At 50.0% G+C, this 15,126-nt stretch overlaps 1 protein-coding gene across 1 annotated transcript; it reads right to left on the reverse strand.

The window, feature by feature from the left end:
* Nucleotides 1-844: 844 nt before the first annotated feature.
* Nucleotides 845-13,469, reverse strand: CCDC42 (coiled-coil domain containing 42). Its single transcript, XM_007522539.2, has 8 exons — nt 13,355-13,469; nt 12,327-12,421; nt 11,922-12,027; nt 11,558-11,662; nt 9,068-9,265; nt 3,307-3,528; nt 2,850-3,008; nt 845-1,120 (listed from the first exon to the last, which is right to left on the reverse strand). Exons 1-8 carry the CDS (start codon nt 13,430-13,432, stop codon nt 1,043-1,045), a joined length of 1,041 nt encoding a protein of 346 aa, XP_007522601.2. The 5' UTR covers nt 13,433-13,469; the 3' UTR covers nt 845-1,042.
* Nucleotides 13,470-15,126: the final 1,657 nt, after the last annotated feature.

The raw sequence follows: 15,126 nt of genomic DNA on the forward strand, positions 1-15,126 counted from the left end.
TGCAAAGAGACTCTCACAGCCCCAGTGCTAGGCCACCGAGGTATAGATCTTCTCCTGAGTTTTCTGGTTAGTTCTCTGTCCCCTGGTGTCATCATAGGGCCTCCCTGCTGCTGCTCCATATTCTGAGGGCAGAAGCAATGGGGACTCACAGTTGCATTTGGTGAGTCTCAGGGGAGTCCTCTCCTCCCTTGAGCTGTCTTTTTTTTGGTGAAACAGACTGGAGGTGTTGTCTCAACTGGTAAACTGCTGGACTGTTACCAGCCCCCTAACCTCTCCCTAGGCTCTTCTCTGTCCACGAGCCACACACCAGTGATTTGGTGGGTTCCTGAAGTCACTCCAGTCCTGTCTTGTGGTCCCAGGTGGTCTCCTTTGGTATTCCCTTGACTCTGATTCTTGATTTCCCCTCCTCTCCAAGCATATTTCACTCCCAACTACCTCCTCTGCACAGTCTTGCAGAGACAAAAATCGCCAGTGTTCACCCTACCTAAGGTCAACCCCCTACCAAAGCCCAAAGCAATATCCACCTTTTTCTCTTGGTGGCCTTTCCCTGGCTGTGTGCTCAGAGGTACAGGCTATACTAACCCACATGGGAGAAGGTAAGAGGAGTCCAGGTCCTTCTTAGGGTCAATAAAAAACAGGGCTTCTCAAAGTGTGGTGTGGGGGATTGAACCTGGGACTTTGATGCCTCAGGCATGAGAATCTCTTTGCATAACCATTATGCTATCTCCCTCACCTAAGAACAGCTTCAAGAGGGAAGAGAGACATGCTTTCGGAGTCTCTTCCCTTCATGGCCATGATAAACCTTCCTCTTCTTCCATGATAAACCACCAAAGAGAGAGAGAACTTAGGGATAAACTTACAGATTTTAATGTTTTCAGGACTGGGATACATTAAGGGGAGAACTAACAGGGGGTTTACTAGCAAGAAAACAGAGATGGGATTCCCAGAGGGGTGGGCTGGGCTGACTAGACTGAAAGTTCACTAGGAACTTTTTCTCTAAGAGTTTCTTCTGTCTCCAAACCTTCTATAGTCACTGGGTTCCTTACACTCGAACTTGCTGCTGTTCCTTTCTCTTTACCTCTGCCCAGATGTCTGACAGGTCTTGGATAAATTGCTGGATCTAATAAAACAAGAGATCTGAGTTAGCTCCACCCAGCAAGAGGCCAGCCCATTCAAAGACAGGCCATGCCTGGCTTAACTAGTAAGGTTGACAATTCTGAGTCATCAATTAAACTTAAATTGGATTCACTGTTTTCTGTTTTAAAGACCATGAAGTCAGTATGACACACGGGAAAGAGCGCTGCCTTGGAATGCAGGAGACTGAACATTCTAACACATCCCTGGGGCAAATTGCATCATCTTTCTGGAACTCAGTTCCTTCATCTTTGAAAAGGGAAGAGGGAAAAGGGTGGCCTAGCTGGCCTCTATGATCTCAGCTTGAAAATCTCTCCTTTTGAAGAGCATGTCTAGAGATAAGATCGTAGAGGCCAACTCCCAAGAGTCTGTCAGTTTTAATACTGTTAAATATCACACCAAATGCAGGGTGTGAGTGCCTTTGGTCAGAAGTGAGATGATTTTAGGTGGCATATGGCCATGGTATTAAATAGCTTTGTAGCACAGAGTGATAAAGTTATTTCTGGGGCAGTGGCACACCCCTTAGAATGCACATGGTACCATGTACAAGGACCCGGGTTCAAGCTCTTGGTCCCTACTTGCAGAGGCTGGGAGGTAGCTTTATGAATGGTGGAGCAGTGCTGCAGCTCTTTCTCTCTCTCTCTAACTCTCTCTCTCTCTTCCTCTGTTTTTTTTCTGTTTACATAAGAAGGGAAAAAAAGAAAGCCTCAAAGAACAGTGGAGTCACAGGGACAAAGCCCCAGAAATAACCCTGGTGGCAAAAAAAAAAAAAAAGTTATTTTCTTTTCAGTTTCATTTCATTACTTCAAAAGTAAGGGGTGTGGTCAAGGCTTGAACCTGGCACCACATGGGAGGTACTATGGCACTGAAGGAAGCTCTGCTGTGGTCGTGTCTCCTCTTTCTCTCTTTCTATGTGAATTAAAAAGCAGCCTGGAGGGGTGAAATTGTCCTTAGTTAAAGAAAATCCGACGATTTCTAATAAAATTTTACCAATTTCATAAGCTTGCTGGTCCCTTCCCATTAAAAAGTTATTTATTTACTTATTGAATAGAGACAGAGAAGAATCAAGAGGGAAGGGGAAGATAGTGAGGAAGAGAAATAGAGACACCTGCAGCCCTGCTCCACTGCCTGTGAAGCTTTCCTGCTGCAGGTGTAGACCAGCGGCTTGAACCTTGGTCTTTGCACACAGTAACAAGTGTGCTCAACAGGTGCACCACTACCTGCCCCCCCAACTTGTCTTTTCTTAGAGTAGACCTTGGATACAGATAAATATATATGAAAGATAGGAGAGAAAGGACTAGACATCACTCTGGTACATGTGCTGCTGGGGACTGAACTCAGGCCCTCATGTTTGAGAGTCCAGTGCCTTGGCCACAGGATACAGGTCTTCTGTGTCCCAGTAGAATTTAACAAGACTGTTTTGTACAAACAATGCACCCCATATAAGGAAGTCTTGCTCTGCCTGTGTTGGTTGAGGTCAACGGGCTTAGCTGTAATGCAAAGTTCTCCATGTCTGGAACCCAAGCCAGGACTACTAGCTGGGAACTTGTTGGAAATGAAAACTCATTTGGGTTCTCATCTCAGATCTTGGAGTAGGAGCTGGAGGTGGAGGGTGGGGGTGGGAGCTGGGTGTGAGCTCATGACTTCACTGGACCCATCCAGAGCTGCGTTGGATGCAGAGGGCCCAACTTTCTGACACCCACCCTGTCACCTACCATGTCCAGCTGTTTGTGTGTGTCCTCCACGGCCACCTGGGTTGTCTCTTTCAGTTGTTTGCTCACGATCTGGAAGAGGTTCAGTGTTGCCATCTTAATGGTACCAAGCAGGAGGGTCTTCTTGGCGGCTGTGTTCTGGATGTGTGCCCAGCGAGATTCCTGCAAAGCGGATGGGGCAGGGCATTATCAGGGAGTGTGTATGTATGAGTGTGTGAGTGTGTGTGTGTGTGTGTGTGTGTGTGTGTGTGTGTGTGTGATAAGAGACAGAGACAGAGAGAAACAGTGAGAGAGAGGGAGATATCCAGCTGCCTAAATCCTACTGCCCCAGTTACAGTGTGTGCATGTGACCCAGTTGCCGTGAAGTCCATTTCACCAGTGTGTGTGTGTGTGTGTGTGTGTGTGTGTGTGTGTGTGCGTGTTTTCTCCAGCTGCCCCCGCCCCAGCCTGGGCCCCTAACCCAGATAATGACGTCACTGCGGGCACGGTCAAAGCGCATCTGCAGGCGGGCCAGCTCGTTGTTGTGCTGCAGGATCTCATCGTCCTTCTCTTCCAGGTAGCGCGCCAGTCGCGCCTTGGCACGCTCGATGTTCTCCTGGCCCTCCTGGGCCGACTGCATGAGGTCGCGGTGCATGCTCACCAGCGTCTTGTAGCGTCCAATAACTTCGTGGATCTCTTCAAACTGCAGCGGAGATGGAAGGTGGGGTGGGGGTGTCACATTAAGCACGCTGCCCCCTAGAGGTCCCACAAAACTGCCCTGACCACCAATCGCTCGCTGTCCCCCCAACACCACCACCACTGCTTGACCTAGGGCCAGTCCATGGCAGAGCCTGTGAGGATGTTAGAGTCTGAATGGGCCTGACTACATGTTAAAACCACCCTAGGAGTTTTTAACCTGGCATCTACCTCTGGAAGTTCAGATTCACCAATAAGTCTGAAGTTGTTACAATAAAAAAAAAAAAAAATATATATATATATATATGAATATCACTGTAATCCATTATCCATTAACCTCCCAATGGAAAAAATAAATGAAAATAAAGGAATAGGGTAAAAAAAAATCAGTTGCTTCAAAATGGCCAAGTGGGAAGACATGGGGGTGTCTGTTCTGAGCTGATCACTGTCACAGTTAGGTGGAGTAGTGAACATTCAGTTGACTGTTCTATTTTTATATGTGCCTGGAATGTTCCACAATAAAAAGGCTGAAAAATCTCTCACTGATTGAAGAAAGTTACAGAAGGATAGGGAAGACACGATTCATAGCTTATGAATATGGAATCTATTGTCAAAACACGGAAACCAAGCATGAGTAGGAAAAATGAAAAATTAAAACACTTGGAAGGAGGGAGAGCAGAGTGAGGCCTGGAAAGGGACCCCGAAGAGGCTTCAGAAAGCGGTGTGTTTTCTCTCAGAACAAAGACTCAGGGGAGGGGGAGGGGTAGTGGAGGAGAAAGATTAAGATTTGACAAAGCGATGTATTGAGTGCAGGGGGCTGTTAGCCATTTCTCTATAATTTTTAGTGTGCTTAAAATAGCTTGAAAGGAATCAAGGAGAAAGGAAGCGAGAAAGAGAAGGAAGGATGCTGACTACAGAATGTCTGGCAAACTGGTAGCCTGGAATAAGGCAAAGATTAACTCTTTCTTTTTTTCTGCCCACGGGGAGATTTTTTTGTACATGTGTGACTTTTTTTTTTTTTTTTTGCCACCAGGATTATCAGTGGGGCTTGGTGCCCACACTATGAATCCACCACTTCCAGAGGCCATTTTTTCTATTTTTATTTGACAGGACAGAGAGAAATTGAGAGGGGAGATAGAGAAGGGGAGAGGAAGATAGGCACCTGCAGACCTGCTTCATGCTTGTGAAGCAGACACCCCAGCAGGTGGGGAGTGGGGGCTCAAAATGGGGTCCTTGTGCACGATATGTGCACTTTACCAGGTGTGCCACCACCGGCCCCTGATTCTTTTTCTTTTTTTTTTAACCAGGGCACTGCTCAACTCTGGCTCATGGTGGTACAGAGGACTGAACCTGGGACTTTGGAGCCTCAGGCATGACAGTTGTTTTCCATAACCATTATGCTATCTACCCCCACAATTCTAGCATTTTTGGCAGACTTTTTTTTCCTTTTCCATCAGATAGAGATAAAGGGGGTGTGGGACAGAGTGGGGAGAAACAGAGATAGAAAGAGAGAGGCCACTGCATCCTTCCGCTATTGATGAAGCTTCCTCTGCTCCATATGCTCCCATATAGAGCAGGCGGCTGCAGCCTGGGTCCTTGCACATGGAAAACTGCTCTACCAAGTGAGCCAGCTTCTAGACCCCACAGGAAAACTCTAGATTGGGTACATTGGTGGTCTGGAAAAGCAAGAGGCAGGGGCTGGGTTCCAGAAACACTTAGGAGGCAGGAGAAAGCAGATCTGCTGACTCATGGCTTTGGGGATAGAGGGGAAGAAAGCAGACCTGCTGACTCATGACTGTGGGGATAGAGGGAGGGGGGAAGGGCAGGCCCCAGTTCTCTCCAGGATGTGGGTCAGGACTAGGAGTGACAGTCATTCACCAACACTGGACACACCAAGCAGAGGGGCTGGCTTGTAGGCAGCAGGAAGCAGATAAGTTGTGGACTTGGATTGAGAAATAGGGAGCTGATATGAAGAAGAAATCCAAAGCTTTACAAATATGCAGAAACTGAAGGAATTCACCACCACCAACCCTGTCTTGCAGGAATTACTGACAGGAGTCTTAGAGGAAAAGCAGTAAAGGAACTCTAACTTCAAATGAGGTCGTCTGTGGTAGAATAGAAATGGGAACTCAACAACAGCAACTTAAGGAGCAAACCGATAGGGAAAGGGATGGAGGGAAAGACAGAGTGCTGTGACCAATGTGGGCGAACCGCGGCCAACCATCAAAGACCCAGACATCAGAACAAAACCTCTAAAATGGCAATCTTTGCCCCGCTATTGCTGGAAGCAGAAGTGCCCGGTGGGATAGGTCAGGAAGAGAGGGGTGGAGATTGGACGACTCCACATGGAGGTGGAACTTGGAAGACAGAGTTACGGAGAACACAGGATGAAATTTGGATTGGGGCCTGGTGCACTGCACCCAAAGCAAGGGACTCTGGGGAGGAAATGGGATAGGGAGTCCGGGGTAGAGGGGGCTCTGGGGTTCTTGATGGGAGTGAACTGGAGTATGTAGCAGGCATCTGCCATGCAGAACTGGGAAACCATACATATGTGTAGACAAATGTGCCATAATTCATTACCCTTCCAATAAAATTAAAAAAAAAACTGAAAAGGGTCTGAAGCTTCTATCTCCCCTGTACTTGGTGATGTATTTTTGTCTTTTTGGTTATTTTAATTGAAATAAAGGATTTTGCCTGCTCTGAATGCGAGCCTTGACAATGATCTGTTGCTTTAATACACATCTTCACTCATCCCTCCCACCCACCCCTAACTCTGCTGCGTTAGTAAACCAACAATTTACTGCACTTTAGAATGGAGGAAATAGCACATCTTTGGGAAACTGCTTACATAAATGAGCTAAGTGCTTCTATGTGGAAATTGCAGACATCTTTTGTCTCCTCATTCCCCCCCCCCCCCCCACACACACACAGGATGCAGAATCACAGGCCTCGAGAGTTCATTTCACTCTGGTGGGCATCCCCTCAATACTGCTGTCACATGGGGGTGCCGGTGGGGGTGGGTAGAAGAGACAGGCACTGGCACAGGTAGTACCCAAGGATTACTCAGAGAGGAAAGCAGGGGTGAGTCTGGGACACTGGGAGCCAGGAAAGTTCAGGCAAGATACTAGGGAGATGATGAACCCCCCCCCCCCCCGAAGAATCAGAGGAGAGGCCAGAGGGAAGGAAGATAGCAGGAGACAGACAGACAGACAGAGGCCCCAGACACGTGGGTGACACAACAGCGGGAGGAGGAGCAGCTCCTTGTCAGATGCTGCAGGATGTGGGGGGTGGGAAGAGGGCCAAGAGGGTCCCTTACCTCTGGGAGTAGGTGACTTCAGGAAAAACTGTTGGGGCTGGTGGAGTAGCTCACTTGGGTAGTGTGCTGACCCAGGTTTGAGCCCAGTCCCCACCTCATTGAAGGAGTGTTTGGTGTTTTGGTCTCTCTCTCTCTCTCTCTCTCTCTCTCTCTCTGCTATTGTTTTTATCTAAAGGAGGAGGAGGAACAACCATTATTAGTGGTGTGGTGACAACAGGGTTCAGGGCTAGTCCTGAGCAGGCGACCTAACATCTCTGTCTCTCCAGTGAAGTCACTGGAGTTTTGAAGTTTCTGCAGTTTTGAAACCAAAGAAAGACCCAACACTGGCCGCCAGCTATAGACCAATTTCTCTCCTCTCCGTGTGTTACAAACTCCTTGAGAGGCTGCTTCTGTCACGTATTTCTCCTCTTACAGAGAAATTCCTATCACCTGACCAAGCTGGTTTCTGCCCAGCAAGATCTACCTGCGAACAAGCCCTGGCCCTCTCAACTTACATTGAAAATGGATTCCAGAAGAATTTGAACACGGGTGCTGTCTTTGTTGATCTCACAGCAGCCTATGACACGGTCTGGCACCGTGGTCTCCTAGTCAAGATCTCAAGATGCCTGCCTCCATCGTTTCTTCTCCAAAACAGAAGATTCCGGGTGCATCTGGGTGACAAGTCTAGCAGATGGAGACTTGTCTCAAGTGGCCTCCCCCAGGGCTCTGTTCTGGCTCCTACGCTATTTAATATTTACATCAATGACCTCCCAGAAACTTCTTCAAGGAAGTTCATCTACACTGATGACATCTGCTGTGCAACTCAGGCATCCAAGTTCGACATCCTCGAGGAAACACGACAGACATGTCTCTGATATCTGATTACTGTAAAAAATGGCGACTAATCCCTAGCACTGCAAAAATGGTATCATCATCTGTTTTCCATCTACACCATGCCTCGGCCTCGCGTGAGCTTAATGTGCAGATTGGCGATATGAGAATCCGGCATGAAGCCCAGCCAGTCTATCTTGGCGTTACTCTCGATCGCACCCTGTCATTTCACGAACATCTCATAAAAACTGCAGCAAAGGTGGGCGCGAGGAATAACATCATTGCAAGACTGGCCAGCTCCTCATGGGGCGCGAGCGCTTCCACACTACGATCATCATCTCTGGCATTATGCTATTCCACTGCAGAATACTGTGCCCCAGTATGGTTCCGTAGCCCCCATGTCCACTTGGTCGATTCCAAATTATATTCCTCCATGAGGATAATTTCTGGAACCATCCGTTCCACTCCAGTTCCATGGCTGCCAGTCCTTAGCAACATCGCCCCGCCAGATATTCGTTGGGATGCGGCATCATCTAAGTTCATTTCCCACGTCTATGCTCCACCAGACCTGCCAATATACTCTGATATCTTCGCCCACCCTGTCCAACGCTTGACGTCTCGTCACCCAATCTGGTCCCCTACGCCTACACTGAACTTCTCTGTTCCCGACTCTTGGAAACAGAGTTGGCAGTCAGCTGAGGTCAAGAACAAACACCTCATCACAGACCCCTGCGAGCGTCAACCCGGCTTTGACCTAGCACGTTATGATTGGGCCCTCCTCAATCACTATCGAACAGGCCATGGCCGGTGCGCCGCTATGTTCCATCGCTGGGGAGCCAGAGACGACCCAAACTGCCCCTGCGGCTCCAGACAGACTATGACCCACATAGTCAACGACTGCCACCTCTCCAGATTCAAAGGAGGTCTCGAAACTTTACATCAGGTTCAACCTGACGCTGTTGACTGGCTACGGAAGAAGGGCAAACGCTAGAAGAAGAAGTGAAGTCACGGCTGGGGCAGCAGGCTGGGTATTCGGCACACACTGAGCACCCCAGCTCAGCATTAGGCTGGGTGTTTTCTCAGTCTTTCTCTATCTCCCTCTGCCCAGTTTGCTCTCAGGAGGGTGAAGATCAGGGGCAGATGAAGTCTGGGTCTTAATGTGGGCAGAGTCTGTGCTCCAAAAGGAAACCTCGTTCCCCAACACATGGTATAAACACATGACTTGTGAGGAGGCATTTGTGTGTGTCATTGACACAGACACAGAGATTCACCACCAGGCTCCCAGCCTCTCCAGGGACCTTGTTCAGCCACCTCCCAGGACTAGTGGCCATGCCTGGTGGAAGGTTCTCAGCTGCCTCTCCCATACCCCAACACCTTGTGAAGAGGAGGCAGGGCTGGGAAAGGCCCTCCCCGCTCTCACCTCAGAGTTCTCCACCACTTTCTCCAGATACTTGTTGAAGATGGAGTAGTCTTGCAGCTTGCCACTCAGCCGCTGGTGTTCCTGACGCAGGGCTGCCATTTCCTGCTTGGCCTTGGCCAGCTCCTTTATGTGATGCCTCTTGAGTTCCCGCTCCTTGTTGGCTTTCTTCAGGGCACGGATCCGCTTCTGATCATTCTCCTGGGGCCAGGGAGGTGGTATGGGTCAGGCACTGGCCCTGATTGGTCAGGACCCAGGCTAGTGGCACCCTCACAAGATCCCTGCCTGCCTAGTTCAGGCCAGGGCGTCTAGGGCATCCATGTGGACAAGGAGGTGTGGGGTCAGGATCTCCAGGGTTACCCACAACTTTATGAGGGGGTTTCTGTGGACTGAGGGGCCTGAGAACACAGAGGTTCAACTGCTGGGACAGGGGGCCAGTCAGGACATGAATCTGATGCTGTGAGACAGGACTGGGGAAGGGTGGGGGACCCCCAGTGCACAGTACTGGGCTTAGTGACTGGAGAGAACGCAACTCTGGGGAAGGCTGAATAAACCCTAAGTTGAGCTCAGGAAGCTTGCAGACAAAAGTCTTGCTTTTGCCTAGTGGTGGCCATTAGTCATAGGACAGAGCCCTGGGCTCAGACCTGGAAGGCCTGGCTTTTCTCCTGACTTGGTATTTTGTGCCTCAGTATCACTCATAGTAGAGCTGAGACACAGTGGCAACTCCCTTCCTTCCAAAAGCTGAGGCAATGGTGCTGGGGTGATAAGGTGACTAGCTGGGAGACAGATCTGCTTCAGAGGATCTGAGGGCGCAAGGCCATCCCGAAGGCCATGTTTCTAGTGGCACCAGGCCAAGGCAGGAGGAGATAATACAGGCAACTAATTCAATAGCCAGGAAGACAGAGGTGAGGGTTCATCCGCTAAAACTGGCCCAACTTCCCCTTCCTTCCCAAAGCTCTCCCTAACAAGAGTGGGGTCAAGGCCAACCTCACAATGCACTTGCGCAGTGCACCTCTGGGGATGGCAACTGGAGAAGGTACATGGAGCTCTGACCCAGAAACCCAGGAGAGGGAAGAGGTCCATTGTGTCACACTCCCTTAGGGGTCTTTTAAATATAGAGATGTCCAGGCTTGACTTGGGGCTTACTGAAACAAGGAGAAAGTCCTTGGTTGGGAGGTCTGTGTTTATAACCACAACACAGTAGGGCCTCTGCTAGCAGTTGGAGAAGCCCTTATGTCCTGCTGCTCCTAATTACTCCCAAAGTTCTTCTTCTTGGCCAGTGAGAAAGACTGGATTTTTGGAGATGTTGCCCAATCCACTCTTTCCCACTTGGTTTAGGCATATAGGGAGACAAGGTACTTAAGAGAAAGACTCCCAGAGACCAGAGGCCTGTAGTTATGTTCTGGGGATGGGCCAGGTTCTCAAAAATTTGCGAGTGCTGGCTGGATTGGACCTGGAGAAATCTGGATTTTATTATTATTATTATTATTATTATTTTCCTCCAGGGTTATTGCTGGGGCTCAGCATCTGCACTACAAATCTACTGCTTCTGGAGTCCATCTTTTTTCCATTTATTGTTGCTGCTGTTGGATAGGACAGAGAGAAATTGAGAGAGGAGGGAAGGACAAAGAGAAGGAGAAAAAGACAGACATCTGCAGTTCTGCTTCACTGCTTGTAAAGCAACTCCCCGGTAGGTAGGGAGCCGGGGGCTCAAACTGGGATCCTTACACTGGTCCCTGCACTTCCGTGCCATGCCATGTGTACTTAACCTGGTGTGCCACCGCCCGGCCCCTGGATTTTAATTTAAAAAAATTTTATTTATGGAGAAAGAAGGAGAGCGAGAAAGAACCAGGCATCACTCTGCTGCATGTGCTGCTGGGAATTGAACTTGGGATCTCATGCTTGAGAGTCTTATGTTTTACCTACAGCACCAACTCCTGGACCATAAAATCTGGATTTTAATTTGGTTGTTGCCCCTTTAAGGATCCATTGAGAGGAGTGATCTTGGATGGACTCTGATGCCTGGACATTTAACTGCCGTTGTCTGGACCTTCAGTGCAAGGATCGGGGTGGATGGGTGGATGAGGTCAGAAAACCAAAACTCTGATCCATCTTTGCATCCCTATGCTAAGTCTGGTCATGGTACATTCATTGATTATTCATTTATCATGGATCCGTCCACACATCCATCCCTCTGGATAAACTGAGTGTACCAGGTGCAGGCAAGGAAATAGCAGACAGTAATCTGGTGGAGCACGGACTGATAAGTTCACACGAAATAACAGACACTGATAAATGGGAAGGTCCAGGCATTACTGGAACACCGAGACATCTAACCCAGGGTAAGGACAGTGAAACTGAGAGGCAGGGGGAGGAGGAGGAAAGGAAGGAAGGAGGGAAGGAAGGAACAAAGGAGAGAGGGACTACTCTTTTAAACACACGAATGCAGTTTGAGCGTGCCTGACCAGCTGCAGTGGCCACATCTCTTCATACCTGGATGAACTGTTCAAATTTCTGGATGTGGGCCTTCAGCTGGGCCTCCTTGACACCCAGTTCCTCCCAACGCAGGTTCAGTGTTTCCATTCTGCGCTGGAATGTCTTGGGGTGGGGGCAGCAGAGAGGTCAGTAGGGTCCCTGATGTGAGCACTGATGAAGTCTCAGCTCCCCTGTCCAAGGGCACCTATCCCCAGGCCTGCCACTTTCCACCTCATATTTGATGCTGAGCAGAGCATTCTGAGATGTCTAGAACCCACCACCCAGAACATCTGGTTCTAGCCCAGCCATAAAAGCAAAGACGGTCCTCAGGCTCCCTCTAAGTCCCAAGACCACTCTGGGACCCCAAGCCCCTAGGTCCTACCTCCTTCTTCTGTTCCATAGCATGGTGCATAATCTTGGCCTCTTTTTTCTTTTCCAGAAGTTGGATGGATGGGGAATCAGACTGCTCCTCAGTGTTGGGGAACTTCCTGTCAGAGACATGGGTGGTGGTAGGGGCAGGGGGGGAATCTGTGGGTTCCCAGCACCTGGGGGCAGGCAGGGACTGGTAATAGCCCTAGAGACAGGCACCTATGGGCAGGGAAGGGGCTTGTCTCCCTACTTGGGCAAAAGTCCACATGGGTGGGCTGAGGGGGAGAGAAGGGTCATGCTAGATGGGGCTGGTGATGAGTCTGAGGGGTTGGGAGATTGGGGTCCTTGGGCTGTAGGAGCAGGTAGGAAGGTAGGGCAGGAGGTGGGTGTGGACAGTCTCAGGCCCTCAGACACTCACTGCAGCAGTTGCAGCAGCCGCTCGCCATACTGCAGCCGGAAGTACTCAGCCAGATCCTCTTCCTCCATGATGCCCAGACTCATGGCTATGGAGACCTAGTGGGCCAGGCAGCCAGATCTTCACAAAGTGTGGCTGGTGAGTCACAGGCGGCTCAGGGGGTGGTGGCTGGGCTCTTGCTCCTCCCCTCTTTCTAATTTTCCGGGGACGGGACCGCAGAGGGTGGTGGGTGTTTGAGAGATTCCAGGGAAGGTGGCTGGAGGCCGGGACTATTGGGTCAGAATGATGTGTTGGGGGGCGGTGACAGAGTTACGGTTACCTAGCAATCAGGCACCTGGTTCCTCAGGTAACTCATAGAACCCCCGGGCTTTACCCTCTGTCCCCATTGATGCCCCCCTTGCTGGGGCCTGACCTCCACCCTTGTCTTTACTCCCACAGAAAGCTGGAAGAAGTCTAGATCAGGGGCTGATTAGGTGTTGATGCCCAGGTCAGGAGGCAGGGCTGAGAAGGGGGGTTTGGTAGAGGGTGACCCAGTAAGCAGGCCTTTCCTGCACTCTGCACCCCAAACCCCCTCAGGTGTGTGTAAGGGTGAGTGAGGAGGCTGGGCCTGGGGCAGAAGTCCCAGAAAGAAGGTGAGGGAGGAAGCAGGGTACCTTGCTGAGGAAGGGCTGGAAGCTCAGAGAAGTGAGCTTATGGAAGGCAAGAGGAGGCCAGGGATAGAGAGGACAGTGGTGTGTGTGTGTGTGTGTGTGTGTGTGTGTGTGTGTGTGAGAGAGAGAGAGAGAGAGAGAGAGAGGGAGAAGACGGAGTGTGGGAGAGAGGGAGGAGGTGGTGGTGCGTGAGGAGGGGGTAGGCAAGAAGCCTGGAGACCTAAGTGGCTTCACACCCCCCCCCCCCATCGTCTCCCCCTGGAGAAGGACCCAGGGCAGGACGCTGTGGCAGACTCAGTGCCATCTCAGAGAGTCAGGACCTAGCACTATGAAGAAATGTCAAAGGGTGTCACATCAGTGTCACACATCGTTCCTGTTTACTTTATGTTGGTTGCCTCTCGAATTCTGTCGAAACATTGTGTGTGGATTTGTTTTGCCGGAGGTTTCCGAAGTTTCCATTGTCTAAATGTGACTCCTTGTGAGCGAGGTGTCTGTCTGCGGGAGGTAACGGCGGCGGCCCGACCTCGTGCTGCAGTGGCGGGTCCCCGCAGGCTGGGCGCGGACTCGGTGGAGGTGGGGGTGGGGGCGGGGGTCGCCGGCCGCTGTGCTCGGCTGCCCCGCGGCATTGCGTGTCCTCTGGCGCCCCCTGCGGCACCCCGCGGCTGAAAGCGGGACCCAGGAGGAGCGGGGACTTGGGGGCCTTGCCCGCCCCCCCAACCCGACTTCTTCCCACTGCCTCCCTATTTCAGAGGCAGCTGTTGAGGAGACTCCTGAGGATGTACACAAAGCCTTTCATAGGATGTCCCACACCCCACCCAGGACAACCCCCCCCTTCATGCTAACCCCCTCACCTGGAGGGCCGGCTCCTCAAAAAACAGAGGCAGGGATGGGCCTAGAAAAGTTCATGGTAAGTGAAATAAGACAGAAACAGAAGGATGAATATGGGATGATCTCACTCTCAGGCAGAAGTTGAAAAACAAGATCAGAAGAGAAAACACAAGTAGAACCTGAACTGGAATTGGCGTATTGCACCCAAGTAAAAGACTCTGGGGTGGGTGGGTGGAGGGGGAGAATACAGGTCCAAGAAGGATGACAGAGGACCTAGGGTGGGTTGTATTATTATGTGGAAAGCTGAGAAATGCTATGCATGTACAAACTATTGTATTTACTGTTGAATGTAAAACATTAATTCCCCAGTAAAGAAATTAAAAAACAAAACAAAACAGAGGCAGGGAGTCCCAGCAAGAGCATCACTAATGATCCTGAGCTCCTTAGAGTATTATCCTTAGACCTTGGCACACTTTGGGGGGTCTCCTCCCTTTTAACTGAGGGGGATTCAGCAATGCTGGCCCTTGAGAAGGAGGCTTCTCTGATAGTCAGTGTCCCCTGGTGAACATGCACATCCTTGTCGTGTCCGTGGATCATCGTCTCTTCAGGGCTTCCCACATGTAGGATCATGCATCTAGAAACAGATGCTTCTTGCTTTTTAAATTTGGATTCCCTTCCTTCCTCCCTCCCTCTCTTTCTCCTTTAAAAAATCTTTTTATTGGGAGTTGGGCGGTAGCGCAGCAGGTTAAGCACAGGTGGCGCAAAGCGCAAGGACCAGCGGAGTAAAGATTCCGGTTGGAGCACCCGGCTTCCCCCCCCTGCAGGGGAGGGCGGTGAAGCAGGTCTGCAGGTGTCTACCTTTCTCTCCCCCTCTCTGTCTTCCCCTCCTCTCTCTATTTCTCTCCCCTATCCAACAACGATGACATCAATAACAACAACAATAATAACTCCAACAATAAAACAAGGCAACAAAAGGAAATAAATAAATATTAAAAATATTTTTATTATCTTTATTTATTTATTAGATACAGCCAGAAATCAATTGGGGAGAGGGTGGTAGAGCTGGAGAGAGAAGAAGAGACATTTGCAACCCTGCTTTACCAGTTGTGAAGCTTTCCCCTGCAGGTGGGGTCTAGGGGCTGTAACATGTGCACTCAACCAGGTACACCACTACCTGGCACCCCCTTTTAAAAAATTTTATTAGTGACTTACTATTGATTTACAAAATTATAAGATGAATATAATACAGAGGTATAATTCTGCACTGTTCCCACCACCAGAGTTCTGTGTCCCCATTCCTTCCACTGGAAACTACAATAGTTCTC

The sequence above is a fragment of the Erinaceus europaeus genome, chromosome 12 (assembly GCF_950295315.1).
Source record: "Erinaceus europaeus chromosome 12, mEriEur2.1, whole genome shotgun sequence".
Taxonomy (NCBI): Eukaryota; Metazoa; Chordata; class Mammalia; order Eulipotyphla; family Erinaceidae; genus Erinaceus; species Erinaceus europaeus.